Source organism: Tursiops truncatus, chromosome 1 (genome assembly GCF_011762595.2).
Source record: "Tursiops truncatus isolate mTurTru1 chromosome 1, mTurTru1.mat.Y, whole genome shotgun sequence".
NCBI lineage: Eukaryota > Metazoa > Chordata > Mammalia > Artiodactyla > Delphinidae > Tursiops > Tursiops truncatus.
This window is the reverse complement of record NC_047034.1, coordinates 109453331-109473613: the sequence shown is the minus strand read 5'-3', so window position 1 is coordinate 109473613 and position 20283 is coordinate 109453331. Positions and strand designations below refer to the sequence as shown.

The following is a 20283-nucleotide window of genomic DNA, read 5'->3' as shown; positions in this document are numbered from 1 at the left end:
TATTTTGTGAACATCTCAATTTGGTCCAGCCACAGTTCAAGTGCTAAATAAGCAACACATGGCTACTGGCAACCAATGTATTAGACAGTAGAGCTCTAAAAACACTCTTGGTCTCCTGTAGAGTATTTTTACACGCGTTTCATCAAAATGGAAATGAACAGTGACTGTGTAGGAAAACAAAACCTAAAAACACTTCTCCATGCACAGTTGCTGCAGATTTTAATTTCTAGTTGTGTTTCTATCAGGGCTAATAGCTGTGTCAGTGGCTGTACGACTCTCCTTTGAAGAGAGGGTCCACTTTTCTGGTAAACTGTTGCTGCAACCATCACTGATTCTTTTCTGGAGTTTCTCCGATCCCATACAGCCTCAGGTAATGAAGGAGAGTCATCCACATGTTCTAAAAATTTTAACTACTACTTTCACATATCTTTAGCAGTTTTAATTGCAAAATACTTTATAATCACTTAATGTTATAAACCCCTATAAAGCTAGGCTTTCTTCAATTCAGAATTTGTCATCATTCAATTTGAGCAAAATTTAAGTTTACACTTAGTTTATTGAAAAGATATATTGAACAAATCAACATGTTATTTAAAAAAAAACATTGTAAGAGGAATGTTCAAATGATTTTAAAGAGCAAACTCTTTTATGGACTTTATTTAGGTACTAATTGTTCAAATGCAAAGAGATTTTAGTTTCATGTGGATTTCCTTGATTCCAAGGATCACCAGTAGGAGATGGTAATGAGTAAAGATGACTGTGTGGGAGACAGTGGGGAATGGTGGGGACTGTGGCCCTAGAGGGTACCCAGCCCATCCATGGGGACAGCTACTCTTCTACTCTCCTTGCCAGGTGGTCCCACTTGTCAAGAGAATCCAGCAATTTTGTGTGTGATCTCCCAATTTTCAAACAGCTCAACTAAAACCAAACCAAAACACACAGCAGTCCAAATAAAATAAGGCTAAAGGCTGGGTTTGCCCCCACAGTGTTCAATTTCCGATATCTGCTCAAGATGAGTTCTGCTTAGGGGGAGGGTGCTTAATAGTGTTAGATTAAGTTTTTTCAATGTACTTAAATATAATAATATTTTGTTTTTATAAAGCATTATATAATTAAGTCTTTCCCTAATAAACCCTAGTGTCCCCTTATTCCTTCTTCCCTAATTCATCTGAATTAAGGCAGTTTTACTGTTATAGAGTCTAGATGCTTTTTTATAGATACAGAGATCAAAATGACAGATCTGTCATTCTTCCTTGTCAGCCTACTTACCACAGGTATGGTGCCATTCTCTCACTGGTGTTTCCTATCATTTTCCAGCAGTGTAGAACTGCTCTTCACTCCATGCCATGGAAGTGTGGCTGAACCTCCAGGCAAATAGGAAGAGGAAAGAAAGACTCTCCTGTCCTCTATTTTTTTAATATAGAAACGTGATTTATTTATTTTAGTTTCTTAAGGAAGTCAGTAATCAGTTTATTAAGATAGAAATTCCATATAAAATTTATAGTTTTGTTAAATATACTTATAAAGTTAATTATATTCTATTTATTTTTATTTAAAAAAATTTTTAACCTTTCCTCTATTTTGAAGAATAGCTTTAAAAAGACATGTAAATAATTTCTTAAAGATATGATACAAATGATTAATTTTGTCTTTGTTCTAATCAAAACTATAGGAAAGTATTAAAAGATTTCATTTTCAAAAGTAGAGGTTTCTCTAGAATCCACAAAGTACCAAATAAACCAAGATAATTCACCTCAATTCCAATTTGAAATCTTTAGCTCAGTGGTGGCAAACCAATGGCCTCTGGGGCCTGTATTTTTGGCTGTTATGTTTAAAGAATGGCAACCATGCAAGTGTTTAGCTTGGTGGTAACACAGTAGCTCAGGTGCTAACTATGGTTAGTATATCTATTTCCTCACACTGGTGTATTCCTTGCAAGACTTCCTCCCTACCCTCCAGGCACTTGATTTTGTTTACCTTATGGGTTCCGTATTATTTTAAAATTTGTAATATTGCCGCTGGCAGAGCCGCCGTCTTCTCTTTTTCAACGCATTTTATTTTTGAGCGCTTACCTCTGTGCCAGACTAGGTATATGCAGCAGGGAAAAAATCATACAAATATGCTGGCCCCCAGAGCTTGCTCTCCACACTTTTCAGAAACACTGATTTCATAGTCTTTTTATTTATAAAAAATTATAACATGCCCCAGCAATGACCCACAAAGGGGAGGGGAGGGGAGATTGGGTCCCCTTGAGAAACTACCTGCTCTCATATGCATGATCAATGTCCAGAATAAAATTCAGCAAAAGCAGCTTCCAATCCAGAGGTAGGATTCTGGGAATGGAATTCATGTGCATGTTTCTTATAAATAGCTATAAAATTAGACTTTTGACTTTATTAATATTATTTCTAGCCATGATCTTAATAGATTTTCTCATTCTCTCTTGAATTTGGGGGGTTTGCCTTAGTTAATGCTGGAAAGCCCAGATGACATCTTCTGCTTCCAGTTCTGTCCAAGTGACCCTAATATCATTGCTGGAGGGTGCATAAACGGGCAGGTACATATGGCTTTTTTTTTCAGTTCTTTATTAATTTAGACAGCATTCTGTAACACATTTTGCCTGGTAGTTTTTTTAACTTAAGGGTTCAACTCAGCAGAGGGAAGGCATGTCAATTGTATGCCAGTCACCATGCTAGGAACTGGGGTATGAAGATGTGTTAGACATGGTATCTGGGCTCAAGATGTCCACAGGGTAACCCAGTTATGATAACTGGAAGAAAACTGGGTCAGATCTATTTGTGTTGCTGGGATAGAACCACACGTTGTACAAGATTCCAGGGAAGAACAAAAACCATAAGCATAATACCTCTTGGTCAAGAGCCCTCTTCTGAAATTTCCCTAGAGGTAGGAGTTAGGGAATGATCCAGAATTTAAACAGAATTCTCTGGAAAACATACTTATATCACTGAATTTATGTGTGTATAATTTGATATCCTATTTGCTTTTTTTCTTTTTTCTCTTTTAAATTATCTAATTTATATAAAATTTAGATTCTATCTTCCAATTGCCTGTTTCTCCAACAGAGCAAAACAAAAATCTTACAGCTATTTTATGATCAAAGTTTAAATTCATTGTGACACAGTGAGTTTGACCATTACCAGGGTATAATTATTTTTTATCGTGTGGCTAGGAAAACTTTTAGGTAGTTGAAATGTAAATGTCTGCATCATCCGTGCCAACTTATCCAGAACCAAAAACATTTAAGAAAACTAATTTTTTTCCTCGATTTTATTCAACAATAACTGGTGATCTAGTGAGGAGCAAGAGTACATCCTCCAAGCCCTGCAAATACTGCTGTTTTTACTCATTGAGAAGGTGACACAACTTTGTTTTAGAATATTTTAGAAAAGCAAATGCTGAAAATAAAATTACTCACAATTCTGTGATCCTGACATTTTGTTTACATTTTAGTGTACTGAAATGACTTTTAGTCATTGACAATTATTCTAATTTAGTGTTGCATATTCTGCTTTGTTCTGATTTTTCAAAAAATGACCATCTGTGTATATGCAAATTCAGAGTTGGCCATAATATTCAATTAAATAGAAATCATCATTTCCTAGCCTTTTGAACAATTTTGGGTGTTTGTACTTAATTCTGGAGAGCAGACTGCTTTCTCCTGTGTCTAAAGCAACTGTCCCCACATTCCCTAAAACAGAGGAAGAACTCTTCCCAAAGCAGAGAGAATTGCATTATGCCTACCTTGGATTTAAAAAAAACAAAGCAAAACAAAAAAACAAAAAAAAAAAAACCACTAGCATTTATTACCACAAGCACAAAAAATGAAAGTGCTGAAAATTCTTTTAAAGAGAAGAAAACATTATTAAAAAGAAGGGGAAAATCCTGAATAACAGGATGGAGAAATAGGAACAAATTAAGAGTAACAAAATTAATAAATGTATGTGTACCTCAAAATAAATAAAAAATATATAAAGCCAAAAACATAAATAAATAAAGAGAAGAAAACATTTTTTATATAAGCTTTAAAAGTTGCTGACTCACAGGGAGATCAGCTCCGTGCTTTGTGACCACCTAGAGGGGTGGGATAGAGAGGGTGGGAGGGAGGGAGAGGCAAGAGGAAAGAGATATGAGAACATATGTATATGTATAACTGATTCACTTTGTTATAAAGCAGAAACTAACACACCATTGTAAAGCAGTTATACTCCAATAAAGATGTTAAAATAAATAAATAAAGGTAAAAAATAAGAGTTGCTGACTTACTTAAGATGTAGGCTAAATTTGATTATCCTCCCAAGGTGGTTTATTTATCAGAGTGCATGCAATACCAATAGGTTTTTTTAAATGTTCAAGATGCAATTTGCTAGTTCCTGAAAGTATGTTGTAATAACATTTATTTCTGTTTTAGATTGTCATGTGGGATATTACCGCACATGCAGATCGAATAGAAAACATCAAGGCAGGTGGTAGTAGAAGTAAAAACGTCACACTCAAGGTTAGCTTTTTGTAACTTTTCACTTGCAAATTTTTTCCGTTCAGGAGTTTATCAAAACGTACACAACAGGGTTGCCAAGCTAAACAGAGACTCACTAGAAAAAAAAAAAAAAAAAAGTGTTATTTCCTAAGTCTTCACATCTGCTGTGGATGTGTTTTGAATCACTTTTATGTAGGCCCTTGATTTAAAACACCACTAAACAGGTTGTACTGTCTATTCCAGGGGTTCTTTTTTGTTTTTATTGTTGTTAAATAAAATGGAGGGGCCAAGGGATTGCCTAAAGTGATGTAGTTGAAAGAGCACTGGATAGAAGACCCATGCATCCAGGCTTTAGATCACAGTCCTGTGAGTTTGGATATGTCCCCCATCCCCTCAGCAAGCATCAATTTTCTCGTGTATAAAATGAAGGGGTTAAAAGTCTTCCGGGTAATAAGACACTATGATTTGTGAAGCTGTGGATCCTGCCAAGAGGTCTAGAGATTCCTCAGCTCCCACAGGTCTCTGACCAAGAAACCATGGGATGTGGTTTTCTGTGCACTCACAGAAATACTCCTTCAAAAATGGGATCTCATTGGTTCTTTAGGGAATGGGTCAGTCATTCTTGTTAAAATTTAGAGATAAAATCTTAGACTAAACTGAAGTAGAAAGAAGATAATCTTATTATCTAACTATATAATACATAGAAACACTAATTTGTGTTTTTCCTTGAACTGGTTTTTCTCCAAATTATCGATTTTAATTGGAATGATAAGTAAAGTATGAGTTGCTTCATCAGCTCTCTGAAATTAGCACATAACTTTCTTGTAACATTTTACAGCCTATGTTTCTCCTTGAACCAGAGACTAATACAGAAGCAATGTATATCAGACACTGTGCAGTCTCCTCAATAGAAAATGGACATAGGAAAGTTATTACAGATATACATTGGCTGCCTGACACATTTGAGGTGAGTCTTGATGGCTTCATACTTTTCTCCTGCTGGCTTGTAAGTTTTTAGAAGATTTTATTCAAAGAGGATGTTTGAAGTCAACAATTCATTTGCATTTTAATTGTGAAATAACCAGAAACAACACATCACACAGTTGTGTCACTGTTGACAGACCAAGATCAGACTTAGGGATGAGAATAATGCCAATGTGTCAACTTCAGTGGTTTATAAAAATAAAAAATGTAGGTGGTATTAGCACTGATATAATCCAATACAAGTGGAGAAAGTGAAGGTTGTAAAAATAGAGTGCAAATATTTTACACCCTTAGCCTTTGCAGATTTAAAGTTTATGATTTCAACTATTTAGAGCATATAACCTTGAAGATCTGTGACATGCAGTAATGTGTCATTTTGCAAGGCAGTCTTGAATTGAGTGTGTCATGAGACTGGTAGGTGAAGACTATTTGTGCAGTGAGTGAGCCCAGCTGACTGCCTAGCATCTGTGCTGCAGTATCGCTTTGTGGTTCTTTACTTGACCCACAACGGCTGCTGTTTGTGAATTTGAAAACTAGTAAGCTTCCCAAATGTTTCCCTCAAGGAACTAAGAGTCTATGGAAATTAAAAGGTCAGAATATCAAAGAATATTCTGAAAACTTAGAGTTATGAAGGGTGATTAGCCCTTCAAGATATTTAAATGGATTATGCAAAAGCACAATTACTTTTCAAAGTTATAATGGACCAAAATAAATACAACAAATCAAAATAGAATATCGTATTTCTGGATTCTGTAGTTTTCTAAGCTAATTAATATTGAAAGAAATTCAAATCATATACATGTAAAGTTTTAAATTACAAAATAAAGAGCAAGTAGCAAAATGAAGAAAAATATTTGCCTCAAATATGGTAAATACAAATTTTCCAGTAAATAAGCTAAAGACATATACTGAAAAACAATTAGTAGATAAACAGGAAAATTATTCAGACTTTCTAATATCAAAGAAATTAATAATAAAGGAACACTAATGTACTATTTTGGACCTATTTGATTTTTTTCTTTTCCATTGGACCTATTTAATTTTTAAATGAAATTTTCTAGTAATTTCCCATGTTAGAAAGGATGAAATGGTGAAATCAATAAACTCCAACATTACTGGTTCCAACATAAAAGTTTTAGAATACAATTTAGTCAATGTGGTTCTTAACTCATCCAAATTTTCAAAGTTTTTGACCAGTAATTCAAATTTGGGAAATTTATGCAAAGAAATAATCCAATTTGTGTCCTAAGACATACAATGCATACCTTGACAAATCATGTCAAAGTGTATCCATGAAAAAGATTGGAAAAGAATGTAAGGTAGAATTATATTTGATTTTAAAACCTTCTATTTTCCAAACTCTATAATATGAATGTGGGTGTTTTTTTTTTTTTTAAATCATTAAAACATAAAACTCCAGAGCAAGCGCAACTGTGGAGTCTTGAACTTCCTACAACAGGGAAGCCTTACTAGAGGGAGAGGAAAGATGGGTTCTGGATTGTTTATCAATCACAGTGGAAGCTGGCAGCTGTTAAGAGATCCTGACTGGGCTCATGCCACAGCAGCGTCAGCCAGGTTTCTAGGATCCTAGCTCCCGTGATGCCAACAGGCCTTGCCAACAGGCCTTACCACTGCTGCGCCTGTATTCTTCCTTCCACCCCTACTTTTACTGTTTATCTGCTGCTGGAACCCCCACCTTTGTTTGACCTTTTGCTCATCAATCCTACCAAGTAGGTAGGGTATCGGGGAAAGTCATGTTTCCCTATTGATTTGAGAGTAGCACCTTCATAGGTTGCCACAAAACCTTCCACCTCCCTTGAGAGCTAGCTGGTTGGAATCTTGGACCTTCTAGGACTCTAAGGAGCCACTAACCCTCCTTGGACTCCTCTGTGTGCTAGCAGAGTTGTGCCACTAATTACTAAAAGAATGCAGGCACCCCAGCATTCACTGCATGCTGTAGGTATCTAATTTAACACCAAGTCTCTTTTCTATTGATCTTACCTGCTTAACAATCTCATAAAAGCTCCCATGTTCAGCTCCACAATTAATAGTGAAAACAGAGTGCCTACATTTCTAATAATAATGGTAATGAAATTATGATACATCATCTATATATTAAAAAACAGAATGATTTATGACTACATAGGTAAATGTTCAAATTACATTAACTGAAAGATCTTAAGATGGAAATTTATATGCATACTAACTAAAACTAATTTTAAAATGTAAAAATGTTTCTGTGAGAAAAAGGCTGGAAAATATGTATAGCAGAATTATATTTGATTTTGAAACTTTCCAGTTTCCAAATTCTGTTTGTGTTGTTCTTTTAATAAAAATTAAAGCAAAGGAGAAAAAAAAATTTAGCGTAAAAATCTTTGAGAAAAAAGTCATTACTGTCCTAGGTACACAGAACTTACTTCCAGCATTTTTAAAAATAGATTAACAGATTGGGATCTGTCTTTGAAAATCGAAGTGGAATATCCTGTCAACTTGTCACTTGTTCAGCAGACTGGTATGTCTTATTTTAATCATTACCTAATATGTTTTCAAACAATATATTCTTTTTTTAGATGCTTATAAAGTCATTGTCCTCTTCTGTTCCTTAAATAATCTTTGTTGTAACAATTAAACCTAATATAACTAAAGAACAGAATGTTAGATTGTTGCTGGTTTTAGAAAAATCTTTTTGTGGATACGAATATGTTGTAAAAAGAAGAATTAACTAGGTTTCATGGTTGGTAATGTTGTATAACATTATCCATAGTTATTCTGTTTCTTCATATTCACATATTTGTAAATTTTTAATATGTATTGTTTACATTCAATTTTATCTCACAATTACGAAGATGACAACGTTTAATTGGGAAAGTTTCTTTTAAAAAGTGCAAGAGTTTTACATTTTTTATTGTATATTTATTACAAATGTTTTTATAAGTAATTCAGTAACTATGTTGAAGAATGTTTATTTTTAAAAATTGTATACCCCAATTTATAGAACTGAAAATTCAAAGTGAAGTAAGACATAAGAAGGGTAAGAAGGGCAAGAAGGACAATACTATTATCTAGCATTCAAATACTGGCAAAACTTTACCACTCCAAGTAGCTTTGACCCCAATAGATATCATGACACCGTAAGTTTTAGACACTGATCGCAGCAGAAGCAGCTGTGGAGTGGCAGGTGAAGGCATAAGTAACATTAGCAGCAGCCATGGGCAGGGGGGTGGGGAGACATGATTAACCCTGTGGGCACATATTAGGTAAGGTTCTGTGAGTGCAAGCAACAGAAATTAACTATAGTTAACTTAAGGGGATAAAATAATTTTATTGGAAGTTTATGCCAATACTGTACTATGTGCTTTAGCAGGTTAACTATTTTTATATTCTCAACCCTGAAAAATACATATAGATAGAGGAAATGAGGCTTTGAAGGCAAATACATTGTCACCTATAGCTCACTGTATACCTAGTGAGTGGCCAGAATGAATGGTCAGCCCCTACCATCTGAATGGATCGGTTCCAACCACTGTGTCACCGTTCAAGATTCAGAGTAACAGAAGAGAGTCTGACTGGCTTCTGTTACATCATGAACTCACACCTTTGACCAGGGAAGGAATGGCAGAGCACCTTGAATGACAGTTCCAACCTGACTGCATGCAACGGGGAAGGGGCAGTTCTCAAAGAACCAATTAGAAGGCTCTTGCTAAAAAAGGAGGGGGGAATTGCTGCCCAGGCAAAAACAACACATAGCACCTACAGGGTCATATGAAATATTATGCAACATTTAAGATTGTATTATTATTTCATGGAAAGATGCTTATGGTATAGTGTTGATTATAAACAACAGAATGGAAAGCTATACTGTTCTTCAGTGGCCTTGGAGAACATTTAGAAGCTCTGAACAGACTTAAAATATTACATGTTATATGTTGAAGATACAGGTCCTTGATTGTTGTCTATAATGATGGCCCTTGAATTTGGAAATATTCTGAAATATTCTGGAAATAGTTCCTTCAAAAGTTGTTAAAGTAAAAAAAAGTTTATGCATTTAGAAAGCCCCATTTTTAGCTATCCAGAAAATTCATCAGTTCTAGTCTTTATACTTTAGCCATACTAAGGGTCTTATAATACAGAATAAGATAAAATAGGGTTCTGCTAATTAAGGATGTGTGATTGATTGATGCAGAAAGTTCAACTGAAGCTATCTGTATTTAGCAAAACCATTTTACAAATAATGAAAATTAATGCTATAAATGAGATTCAAGAAGAGCTATGTAATTTGGAAAAACAGGTTTAAACCAACTATAATTATATTTTAAAACATTTTATTATGTCATCTGTGGTATTCTACCAATGATTTATGTTTTGACCATTAATATGATTAATATTTTTATTAATTTTAATTATTTATCCATTATTAAATGAGTAAATAATATTAACTAATTCACATAAATGAATAAAAGTTTTGTTAGTCTCAAGTTACCATCTGTTTATCTAAATACTTTAACTTACACATCTAAATTCTTTAATAATATCTTAAATTTATTAATCTGTTTACTCATAACCTAAGTGACAGAAATTATGGAGCTAATGTGGCATATTCTTTGCTGTTCTTATTATGTTTTCACATAATTACTACAAAGACATTATATACTGAAGTACTGAACAAGTATCATTATAATTTTTTACCAAGTTTATTGTGTTAAAAATAACACTCTAGGGCTTCCGTGGTGGCGCAGTGGTTGAGAGTCTACCTGCCGACGCAGGGGACACGGATTCGTGCCCCGGTCTGGAAAGATCCCACATGCCGCGGCCCCTCACTGTTGTGGCCTCTCCCGTTGTGGAGCACAGGCTCCCGACATGCAGGCTCAGCGGCCACGGCTCACGGACCCAGCCGCTTCACGGCATGTGGGATCCTCCCGGAGCGGGGCACGAACCCGCGTCCCCTGGCGGACTCTCAACCACTGCACCACCAGGAAGCCCTCATTTGATTTTCATAATCAACCTGTGAGGAAGGAGAAATAAAAGGAGAAATGACACTTACTGTATGCCTACTATGTACAAAGCACATTAAATCCAACTCTGTGTATGTGTTATATATATATAAAAAACACTAAAACAAGCAATAAAATAAAAAAAGATAAATTGAACTTCATCAAAATTCAAGTTGATAGTGCTTTTGAAGCACTATCAAGAAATTTAAAAGACAACCCATACAATGGGAGAAAATATTTGCAAATCATATATCTGATAAGAGATTTCTATTAAGAATATATAAAGAACTCTTACAACTCAACAATAAAAAGACAAATAATCTAATATAAAAATGAGCAAAGATTATCAATAGACATTTCTTCAAAAAAGATAGACAAATGTCCAATACGCACAAGAAAAGATGCTCAAAATCATTAGCTGTCAAATCAAAACCACAATGACACAAAATAGCCAAAACAGTCTTGACAGAAAAGAACAAAGTTGGAAGACTCACACTTCTTAATCTCTAAACTTTCTGCACAGTTACCGTTGTAGAGACACATGTACTGAGAATGGCTGAAGGATAGACATATAGATCAATGGAATAGAATTGAAAGTCCATAAATAAACCCATATATCTGTGGTCAACTGATTTTCAACAAGGGTACCAAGACAATTTAATGGAGAAAGAATAGTCTTTTCAATGAATGGTGCTAGGACAAATGGGTATTCACCTGCAAAATAATTACCTCGCACTCTATACAAAAATTAATTGAAAATGAAATAAAGACCTAAATATAAGAGCTAAAACTGTAAAACTCTTAGAAGAAAACATAGGCAAATGTAAGTGTTTATGACCTTGGATTAGGTACTGATTTCCTAGACATTACCCCAAAAGCACAAGGAAATGCAAATCAGAATCACTTTTGATGAGATACAACTTCACACCCACTAGGATAGCTAAAGTTTAAAAAAGACAAAAAATAGTAAATGTTGGTGAGAATGTAGAGAAATTGGAATCCTCAAGACAAAAAAAAGTAATACATTTGGTGAGGGTGTAGAGAAATTGGAATCCTCAAAAATGATCCAGTTGCTTTGGAAAACAATCTAGCAGTTCCTCAAAAGATTAAATATAGGTATTACCATATAACCCAGCAATTCCACTCCTAAATATAGATCCAAGAGAAGTGAAAACCTACATCCACAAAAACTTACCAACAAATGTTCATAACAGCATTAATCATAATAGCAAAAAGGGGAAATAACCCAAATTTATTCATTCATCACTCCATCAAATGAGGAATGGGTAAATAAAGTGTAGTATAGTCCATACAATGGAATATTATTTGACAATAAAAAGGAATGATGTACTGATACATACTACATCATGAATGACCTTTGAAAACATGCTTAATGAAAGATGCCAGTCACAAAAGACCACATACTATATTATTCCATTTATATGAAATGTCCAGAATAGACAAATCTGTAGAGACAGGAAGTAGGTTAGTGGTTGCCCAGGGCTAGTCGGAGGGATTAAGGGAAATGGGGACTTACTGGTAATATGTACACGTTTTTTTCTGGAAGGTGATGAAAATCTTCTAAAATCGATTGTGGTAATGTCTTGCACCACTCAATGAATGTATTAAAAACCACTGAATTGACTACTTTAAATGGGTGAATTTTGTGATATATGGGTTATATTTCAATAAAACTGTTATGTTTTAAGAAAAGATTATGTCAATCTCAAAACTCAGCTCTCATGTATGATAATATTAGTCTCAATACTAGCAAAGTCATTAAATAACCCTATAAATGGTATAATTCCCCAAAATATTCAATGCAAAACAGTCCTATTTCATAAAAATCTTAAATTCAGAGATATCAAATATAGCCATGATCACATTGGTAATGTGTAGCAGAAAGAATGGTAGTCCTGAGGTTACACCTCTTCTTTGTACTTAGTTAAAAAATAAACTGTAAACTTTTTTTAAAGCACAATATGTTTTTGGGATATCAGACCTCAGAAAGCCTTAACCCCTCAACCACCACCAGAGAAAAAGAAAGAAGAAAGTATTGAAGTTCCTTTTGATGTACCATCCACTTTTTTGCATCTAAATCTCTCCTGGAAACCTCTTTCTAAGGTAAGTAACATGGGATTTAGTCCATTTTATTTGCTTATATACACTATATGGTTTATATGCATAGACATACATACATATACGCACACTATAAAAGTAGAGCAGCTCAGATTAACACAGGACATTACAATACTTATATTCATTCAACCAATCAGTTCTTCAGTGAGAGTTATTATAAGGTCTGCCTAGGTCAAGGCAGAAATCACAGTTATTGTGAACTCAAGATTGATATTTGTTCATGTATAAGCAAGCCACAACTTACCAGTGGTTTGTGTAATAATTATTCATTTGTATAGCAGTTGCTTAAAAATTGGTAGGCTCTTAGGTTAGCCTGGGAAAGCTAATTTTACCCCTCCTGTAGCCAAAATTCTACGTATTTTGCATATCAATAGTAGAATTTTATTGTAATACCTATGACCAAATAAAACTGAAAGTAATTGAAAGAGAAATTATTTGTAGTTATCTTCAGTGGCAGAGCTTGAAGAAAAGTAGTTTTAATTTAAGAAAGATAAGGCCGTGGATGGGAAGTATGTGAAAAGTATGAATGAACTTCTGACATTGATGGCTCTTTTTCTTTGGAATGTTTAATTCTAATTCCAAACTTAATATTTTTCTTTTCCTCTGATTTACAAGTATCACTAGAATTACATTATCATGTATTTGCTCCCAGTGGAAGAGAGAGCACAGAGGGGTGAGAATATTCCTGAAGTAACTAGGATTAGAAATTAAATAGGATTAGAAATTTTCTAGGGTAGGATTTACTGAGATGTAGATAATTTTAAAAGAAACAAGCAAACAAAACTTCACCTGAGAATAATTGTATAGCATGTGGACAAACATCCTGTTGGAGAAAAGTGAGGAGGGAGACATGAGGGGAAAATGTAAAGTGTGACAGTTTCCCATTCTGGAGCAGACTCAGGGCCATCCTGGAACTCAGGGGCATGTGTGTCCCTGAAGGGACTTGACAGCTCCAGGGGAATGCAAGGTCCCTGCACAACTGTTTGGAGCTTTGTTTAACTAAAAGATTTAGGGAACAGGGGAATAGGCCATTATTTTATATTAAAACCAACAATGAGATTTTATGGAATAGAAGACAACACATTTTCAGAAGTTTAACAACACATGAGACTTTGGGATTTGGAAATGAGCCCCCAGACAAGCTCCCTTCAGTAGCCTGGTTTTAGAAACTGTGGTTTAGGTGCCTGCCATTGGGGAAAAGCAACCAGAATCTGAGGGAGAATGCAGAAGGGAGAAGGAGAGGGAAGTAGGGACATAGAGATCTGGGGGCAGAAGGGAAAAGCAAGAATAAACCAGCCATGGATAATTTAAGGATATATGGAAATCATCTTTCTTGTATGTTCTCTCAAAAGATAAGGCTGTCTAAAGGTGAAACAGCTTTAGACCACTGCCCAACCAAGTTAAGCCTGAGTGAAGACAGTCTTCTTTACAAAGCACAAGGTAACTGCTTTTTCTTATTAAAAAGGCATCTAATGAAGTTCAGGTGTTAGTAGTTCCTTACGTCTAAGGTGAATACTTGCTAGGATAGTCTAATTAAAAAAAACAAAATACAGAAAAGCAAACCCTCCAATATGGAACTTTACAAAGGCTGTAATCGCTATAGCCAACACACTAAAACTGCCTATACACAACAAAAGACTTGACAGAACTCAATTCAATTCAGTTTCACAGTTATTGAGTACATTCATATATTTTTGAAAATTCATTACACTAAAAAATTTAACAAAGCTCACTTAATGAATATGTATGTGGTCAAGAATAACTCTACAGAATGGAATGCATCTCAAGTCTAGCAGACTAAGTTATGAAGTGCTCAGAAACAAATTACCATTCTCAATCAGAATAGAATAGAAAAATTAATATTTATACAACACCATGAGAAAACTGAGAAAAGAAAGAACAATTGACTTTTTTTTTTTTTTTTTTTTTGGCTGTGTTGGGTCTTCGTTGCTGCACGCGGGCTTTCTCTAGTTGCAACGAGCAGGGGCTACTCTTCATTGCAGTGCACGGGCTTCTCATTGCCATGGCTTCTCTTGTTGTGGAGCACAGGCTCTAAGAGCAGAGGCTTCAGTAGTTGCGGCTCGCAGGCTCTAAAGCGCAGGCTCAGTAGTTGTGGCACACGGGCTTAGCTGCTCCGCGGCATGTGGGAATCTTCCCGGACCAGGGCTCAAACCCTTGTCCCCTGCATTGGCAGGTGGATTCTTAGCCACTGCACGACCAGGGAAGCCCCTTGACTTTTAAATATATCTCAACCTATACACCTTTGTTGAAGTAATTGAAGGGTATGCATGTGAGCTGTCAAAACTGTTTGAATAAAGTTGTGGATTAATATCCCACCTGGAGAGCAATGCATAATGAAAATGTATGAGAATCACTAGCAACTGAAGTATTTTTCAAATATTTGCCTTATCAAAAGGATTTACATTTATAAATTGTTCAATGTTCAGTTAAATAATAGGACATTGAAGAAAAACATATTATACAACTAATACCCAGCTTGGGCAAAATTCACTTTGAAGCTGTGTGTTTCATAGATACAACCCAAGACCTCATGCTAAAAAAAATGGAATCACTGAATTTTTATAGACATTTTCAAAGCAATATTAAAACATTCCACATGTTTTTTGTTGTTGTTGTTTTTTGCGGTACATGGGCCTCTCACTGTTGTGGCCTCTCCCGTTGCGGAGCACACACTCCGGACGCACAGGCTCAGCGGCCATGGCTCACGGGCCCAGTCGCTCCATGGCATGTGGGATCTTCCCAGACCGGGGCATGAACCCGTATCCCCTGCATTGGCAGGCGGACTCCCAACCACTGCGCCACCAGGGAAGTGCCGTTTTTTTTTTTTTAATTCCATATATATGTGTTACCACATGGTATTTGCTTTTCTCTTTCTGACTTACTTCACTCTGTATGACAGACTCTATCTAGGTACATCCACCTCACTACAAATAACTCAGTTTCGTTTCTTTTTATGGCTGAGTAATATTCCATTGTGTATATGTGTCACATCTTCTTTATCCATTCATCTGTCGATGGACACTTAGGTTGCTTCCATGTCCTGGCTATTGCAAATAGAGCTTCAATGAACATTGTGGTACATGTCTCTTTTTGAATTATGGTTTTCTCAGGGTATATGCCCAGTAGTGGGATTGCTGGGTCGTATGGTAGTTCTATTTTTAGTTTTTTAAGGAACCTCCATACTGTTCTCCATAGTGGCTGTATCAATTTACATTCCCACCAACAGTGCAAGAGGGTTCCCTTTCCTCCACACCTTCTCCAGCATTTATTGTTTCTAGATTTTTTGATGATGGCCATTCTGACTGGTGTGAGGTGATACCTCATTGCAGTTTTGATTTGCATTTCTCTAATGATCAGTGATGTTGAGCATCCTTTCACCTGTTTGTTGGCAATCTGTATATCTTTGTAGAAGTGTCTATTTAGGTCTTCTGCCCATTTTTGGATTGGGTTGTTTGTTTTTTCGATATTGAGCTGCATGAGCTGCTTGTATATTTTGGAGATTAGTCCTTTGTCAGCTGCTTCATTTGCAAATATTTTCTCCCATTCTGAGGGTTGTCTTCTTGTCTAGTTTATGTTTTCCTTTGCTGTGCAAAAACTTTTAAGTTTCATTAGGTCTCATTTGTTTATTTTTGTTTTTATTTCCATTTCTCTAGGAGGTGGGCCAAAAAGCATCTTGCAGTGATTTATGTCATAGAGTGTTCTGCCTATGTTTTCCTCTAAGAGTTTTATAGTGTCTGGCTTTACATTTAGGTCTTTAATCCATTTTGAGTTTATTTTTGTATATGGTGTTAGAGAGTGTTCTAATTTCATTCTTTTACATGTAGCTGTCCAGTTTTCCCAGCACCACTTATTGAAGAGGCTGTCTTTTTTCCATTATATATTCTTACTTCCTTTATCAAAAATAAGGTGGCCATATGTGCATGGTTTTATCACTGGGCTTTCTATCCTGTAACACTGATCTATATTTCTGTTTTTGTGCCAGTACCATACTGTCTTGATTACTGTAGCTTTGTTGTCCGGGAGCCTGATTCCTCCAGCTCCACTTTTCTTTCTCAAGACTGCTTTGGCTATTCGGGGTCTTTTGTGTTTCCATACAAACCTTTGCTCTAAATGGTTCTGGAATGCCTCTTTGGGAATTATCTTCAAAGCCTCCATTATATTCTTCTAAGCAATGTGTCAGAATACTTTAGGATGTGGATTCTGGAGTCTGGGTTTAAATCACAAAGCCACAATTTATTATTCGAACAGATCGAATGGCTTTATCTCTCTGTGCCTTACTTTTTTTTTCCCCACCTGTTTGAAAAGGGAGAGATGAAGACAAGGGGAGTAAATAATAAAGGTAACTACCTCTTAGAGTGTTGTGAAGATAAAATTAGTTAATACATGTAAAGCTCTAAGAACAGCCCATCATCAACTCACAATAAATGTTAGCTAACATACGTGAGCCCTTGGGCAAGCTACTGCATCTCTCTGAGGCTCAGTTTACTCACCCAGGGAGGAGAATTAATGCTTTACCACCTCAGGAGTTATTGTGAGAACTGAATGAAATGGTTTAGCCCACACAGTTTAGTGTCTGGCATGTAGTAAGCACTCAGTAAATGTTAGCTGCTATTATTATTACTATTCCTGGTGATGGAAAATCCATGACCCATGAGGATGACATTGAATTGAATAAATATCCAAGTTATTCCGGTCAAGTCTGAGTAAATGCAGTTGATGATAGCATTTCTCTCTGGCTTCATCCTCTTTGACCATCACATTAAACTCTATCAACTAAGCCCCTTTTCTTGGAGCTCACACCTTGGCTTTTGTGATTTTCCTGATCCTCCTTCAGTTTCTTTCCTCTTTCCTGCCTCCGTTTCACCTTACTGCCCTCTCATCATGAATATACCTCAAACTCTAACTTCAGCTGTGTGCTTTCCTTTTTACGCACTCTCCCTTTGGTAACACAGTGTATTCTCTCACCTCTGATGAGAATCCTTAAGTCTCGCCTCTCACCATCTCTTGGGATTGAACCCAACCTAATCCTACAACGTCAGTGTGTCTGGAACAGAACCCATAACGTGAGTCATCCCTGCCTCTCTCCCAAGGCCGCCATGCCCAGTCTCTCACACAGGGTAATTAAGTCTTTGTTTACAATGCATTGAACATTTGCCTTTTCCTTTTCATTATCAGTAGTGACCCCTGGATCAGGCTCTTGGCTCCCCGTGTTAGGCCAGAGGGTTCCAAATCTTTCTATCTTGCACCCCCTCAGGAAACGTTTTTGAGCACATATCCCCAGTGAACATGTATTTATTTACAAATTATACACATGTTCTACTCTACTAACATATTTATGCACATGATTTTAAAAAGAGAAAAACAGACAAAAATGAGAGTGAAGAATTTGAAATAAATATTTTAATGATTTTAATTTTAAGTATTAAATGGGTACGAAATGCCTTTTTGCTCTTGCTAAATGTATTATGAATAATATCTTTTAGTAAGAACAATGCGATTGAATGTGCCTAGTTATTTCTTAAAATGTTGATGATACTTCATAATACAGCTATTTAAAGCTTCCATGTTTGGCTTACTTTGGTACTTGTTTTTAATGTCTTACCCAATATGAAAGGGACTGCTCAAAATGTGTAGATCCCAAAGGAAGTGTTGGTTGACTGTACCTACTAAATCATGATGATTATCTTTTACTTTTGTCTGGAATTACTTTCAAAAGTTTTTTGAAATGCAATGTGTATTTTTAGTATAGCTGAAGTTTTCTTCTCCTATCTTAGTTTTCACGTATATGTTTGTTAGTTGATTTTCCCATGATTGATACAACCCAGAGAATGCATTAAGGAGGTGTGCTGAGTAAAGTATTGTGAGCTTATATCTCATTATGATCTTTCCCAGAAATTTAATATCACATTTAAAAACAAATAAATGATTTGGGAAAATGCCCCAGACATATCTTTAAGAGAATAGAAAATCAGGATAAAAAGCTAGAATACTCACTTAAAAAATAGTCTATATATATTCACCAAAAAGTAATAGAGGGAAAAATATACCAATATTTTAATAGTGGTTACCTCTGGGAAATATGATAATGAAGGATTTTTGTTATTTTATTCATGCTTTTCTCTCTTTTCCAAAGCTTCAAATAACATTTATTAATTTCAGATCTCAACAAATAACATTTATTAATTTTAGATAACAAAAGTATCTGACTGACACCAGATACTTTTAAAAAGAAAGAAGTTCCAGATAACATTTGAGTTTCAGACCCCAGGTTAACTGTGCTCTTACTGTTTGCATGGATAGCTGTAATATAACACAATCATTGATGTTCGTAAATAATAAACCTGAACTAATCAGCAAACATTAAATTGTGTTCCATACGCTGTGTTTACAACAAACAAGTAACACATTTTAGATGGATTTATTTTTTAGAAGTTAAAAAATTTGGGGGACTTGAGAGACTAACCTTAAATTATTTGAAAAATTGCTACATGATGCCAAGTGAATAAAAATGACATGAGTTTCTCATTAGAGAATATCAAGGGTGTTAACAAGTCAAGAGAAATACCAATGACTTATTAAGAAAATCAAGGGTGTTATTTAACCCAGAGAATGTATTTTGTGTCCAATGTACTGTAAATAATTCTGAAATGATGTAAATGATGTAGAATTGGTTTTCAAGCTGTGCTATGGAAACTTTTAGAGCCCCTGAAAAGTGGGCAGAGGAATCTTCCCTTTCCCACCCATGAAACACTTCAACCAGAGCAGTGCAGCTTTGATCAGTTTTACAGGCAGGGGAGTCCACACAAACTTTGGTTTGAAAAAGGCATTCTACTGCTAAATTAGAAATCTAAAAACGCTTGGACTTATGCCCACCACACTGGGGAGGAAATGGGGCGGATATGTGTCACAAAGGACAGAGAATACAGACTAACTATATTTTAGAATATCTTTCAGTGTAAATATCTGTTTCTTCTATCCATACACCTCCAAAAGACAAAATGTTAGCCCAAAGCAAAGCAATGAAAGCAGGAGAAATGAACCCATACCAGAATCTGGAAGGTGGGCTGGGCAATTATCTCAAGCCAATAGATGACTTCTGCACCAAGTTCTTTGTGGGAACAGAGGTGAGTTGGAATTATCTGCTTCTAAATTACATTGAAATAAGTGATTATGACCTCTACAGTATGTTTGTCTTTTGAGAACTTACAGTATTTTTTGTAGTCTTCTATCCTTTGGCTTACAATATTTATACTGTTTTCATATTTTTATACGCTTGCTTGCATTTAAAAGTTTTAACCTCAGTGCCTCATAGCTTCATATTTGAGATGTTCCTGAACAAAAGTGGAAAAGTCTATAAAATTAGGTATGACTCTTTTCACTAATAATTTTTTGATCAGCCTGCAAATATTTATCAAACACCTATACCGTATGGAAGAAACCATGTGAAGTGTTAGAGATTTACTAAGAAAATATATTGCTTTGTTAGACCAGAACAATCTAGTAGGGAAGAGAGTGAAAAACTCACTCAATTCAAAAGATAAATAACAACTGAACATAATAACAATAATGACAAAATATGCATAAACATGAAATCTATCATCTTAACCTTTTTTTTGGCTGCATAATCCATAAGTTTTCTTTCTTATTTTTTTC

General features: G+C 35.4%; 1 protein-coding gene across 1 annotated transcript in view; it reads left to right on the top strand.

Annotated features, from left to right (window-relative positions):
• DNAI3 (dynein axonemal intermediate chain 3) overlaps window positions 1-20283 on the top strand; it is a 71836-nt gene that overhangs the window by 33007 nt on the left and 18546 nt on the right. The window contains exons 8-15 of the mRNA XM_033865997.2: window positions 246-370; window positions 2468-2557; window positions 4430-4516; window positions 5334-5462; window positions 7918-7991; window positions 12447-12594; window positions 13962-14049; window positions 19624-19754. Coding sequence (XP_033721888.2) covers window positions 246-370; window positions 2468-2557; window positions 4430-4516; window positions 5334-5462; window positions 7918-7991; window positions 12447-12594; window positions 13962-14049; window positions 19624-19754 — 872 coding nt within the window. The remainder of the gene's footprint in view (window positions 1-245; window positions 371-2467; window positions 2558-4429; window positions 4517-5333; window positions 5463-7917; window positions 7992-12446; window positions 12595-13961; window positions 14050-19623; window positions 19755-20283) is intronic.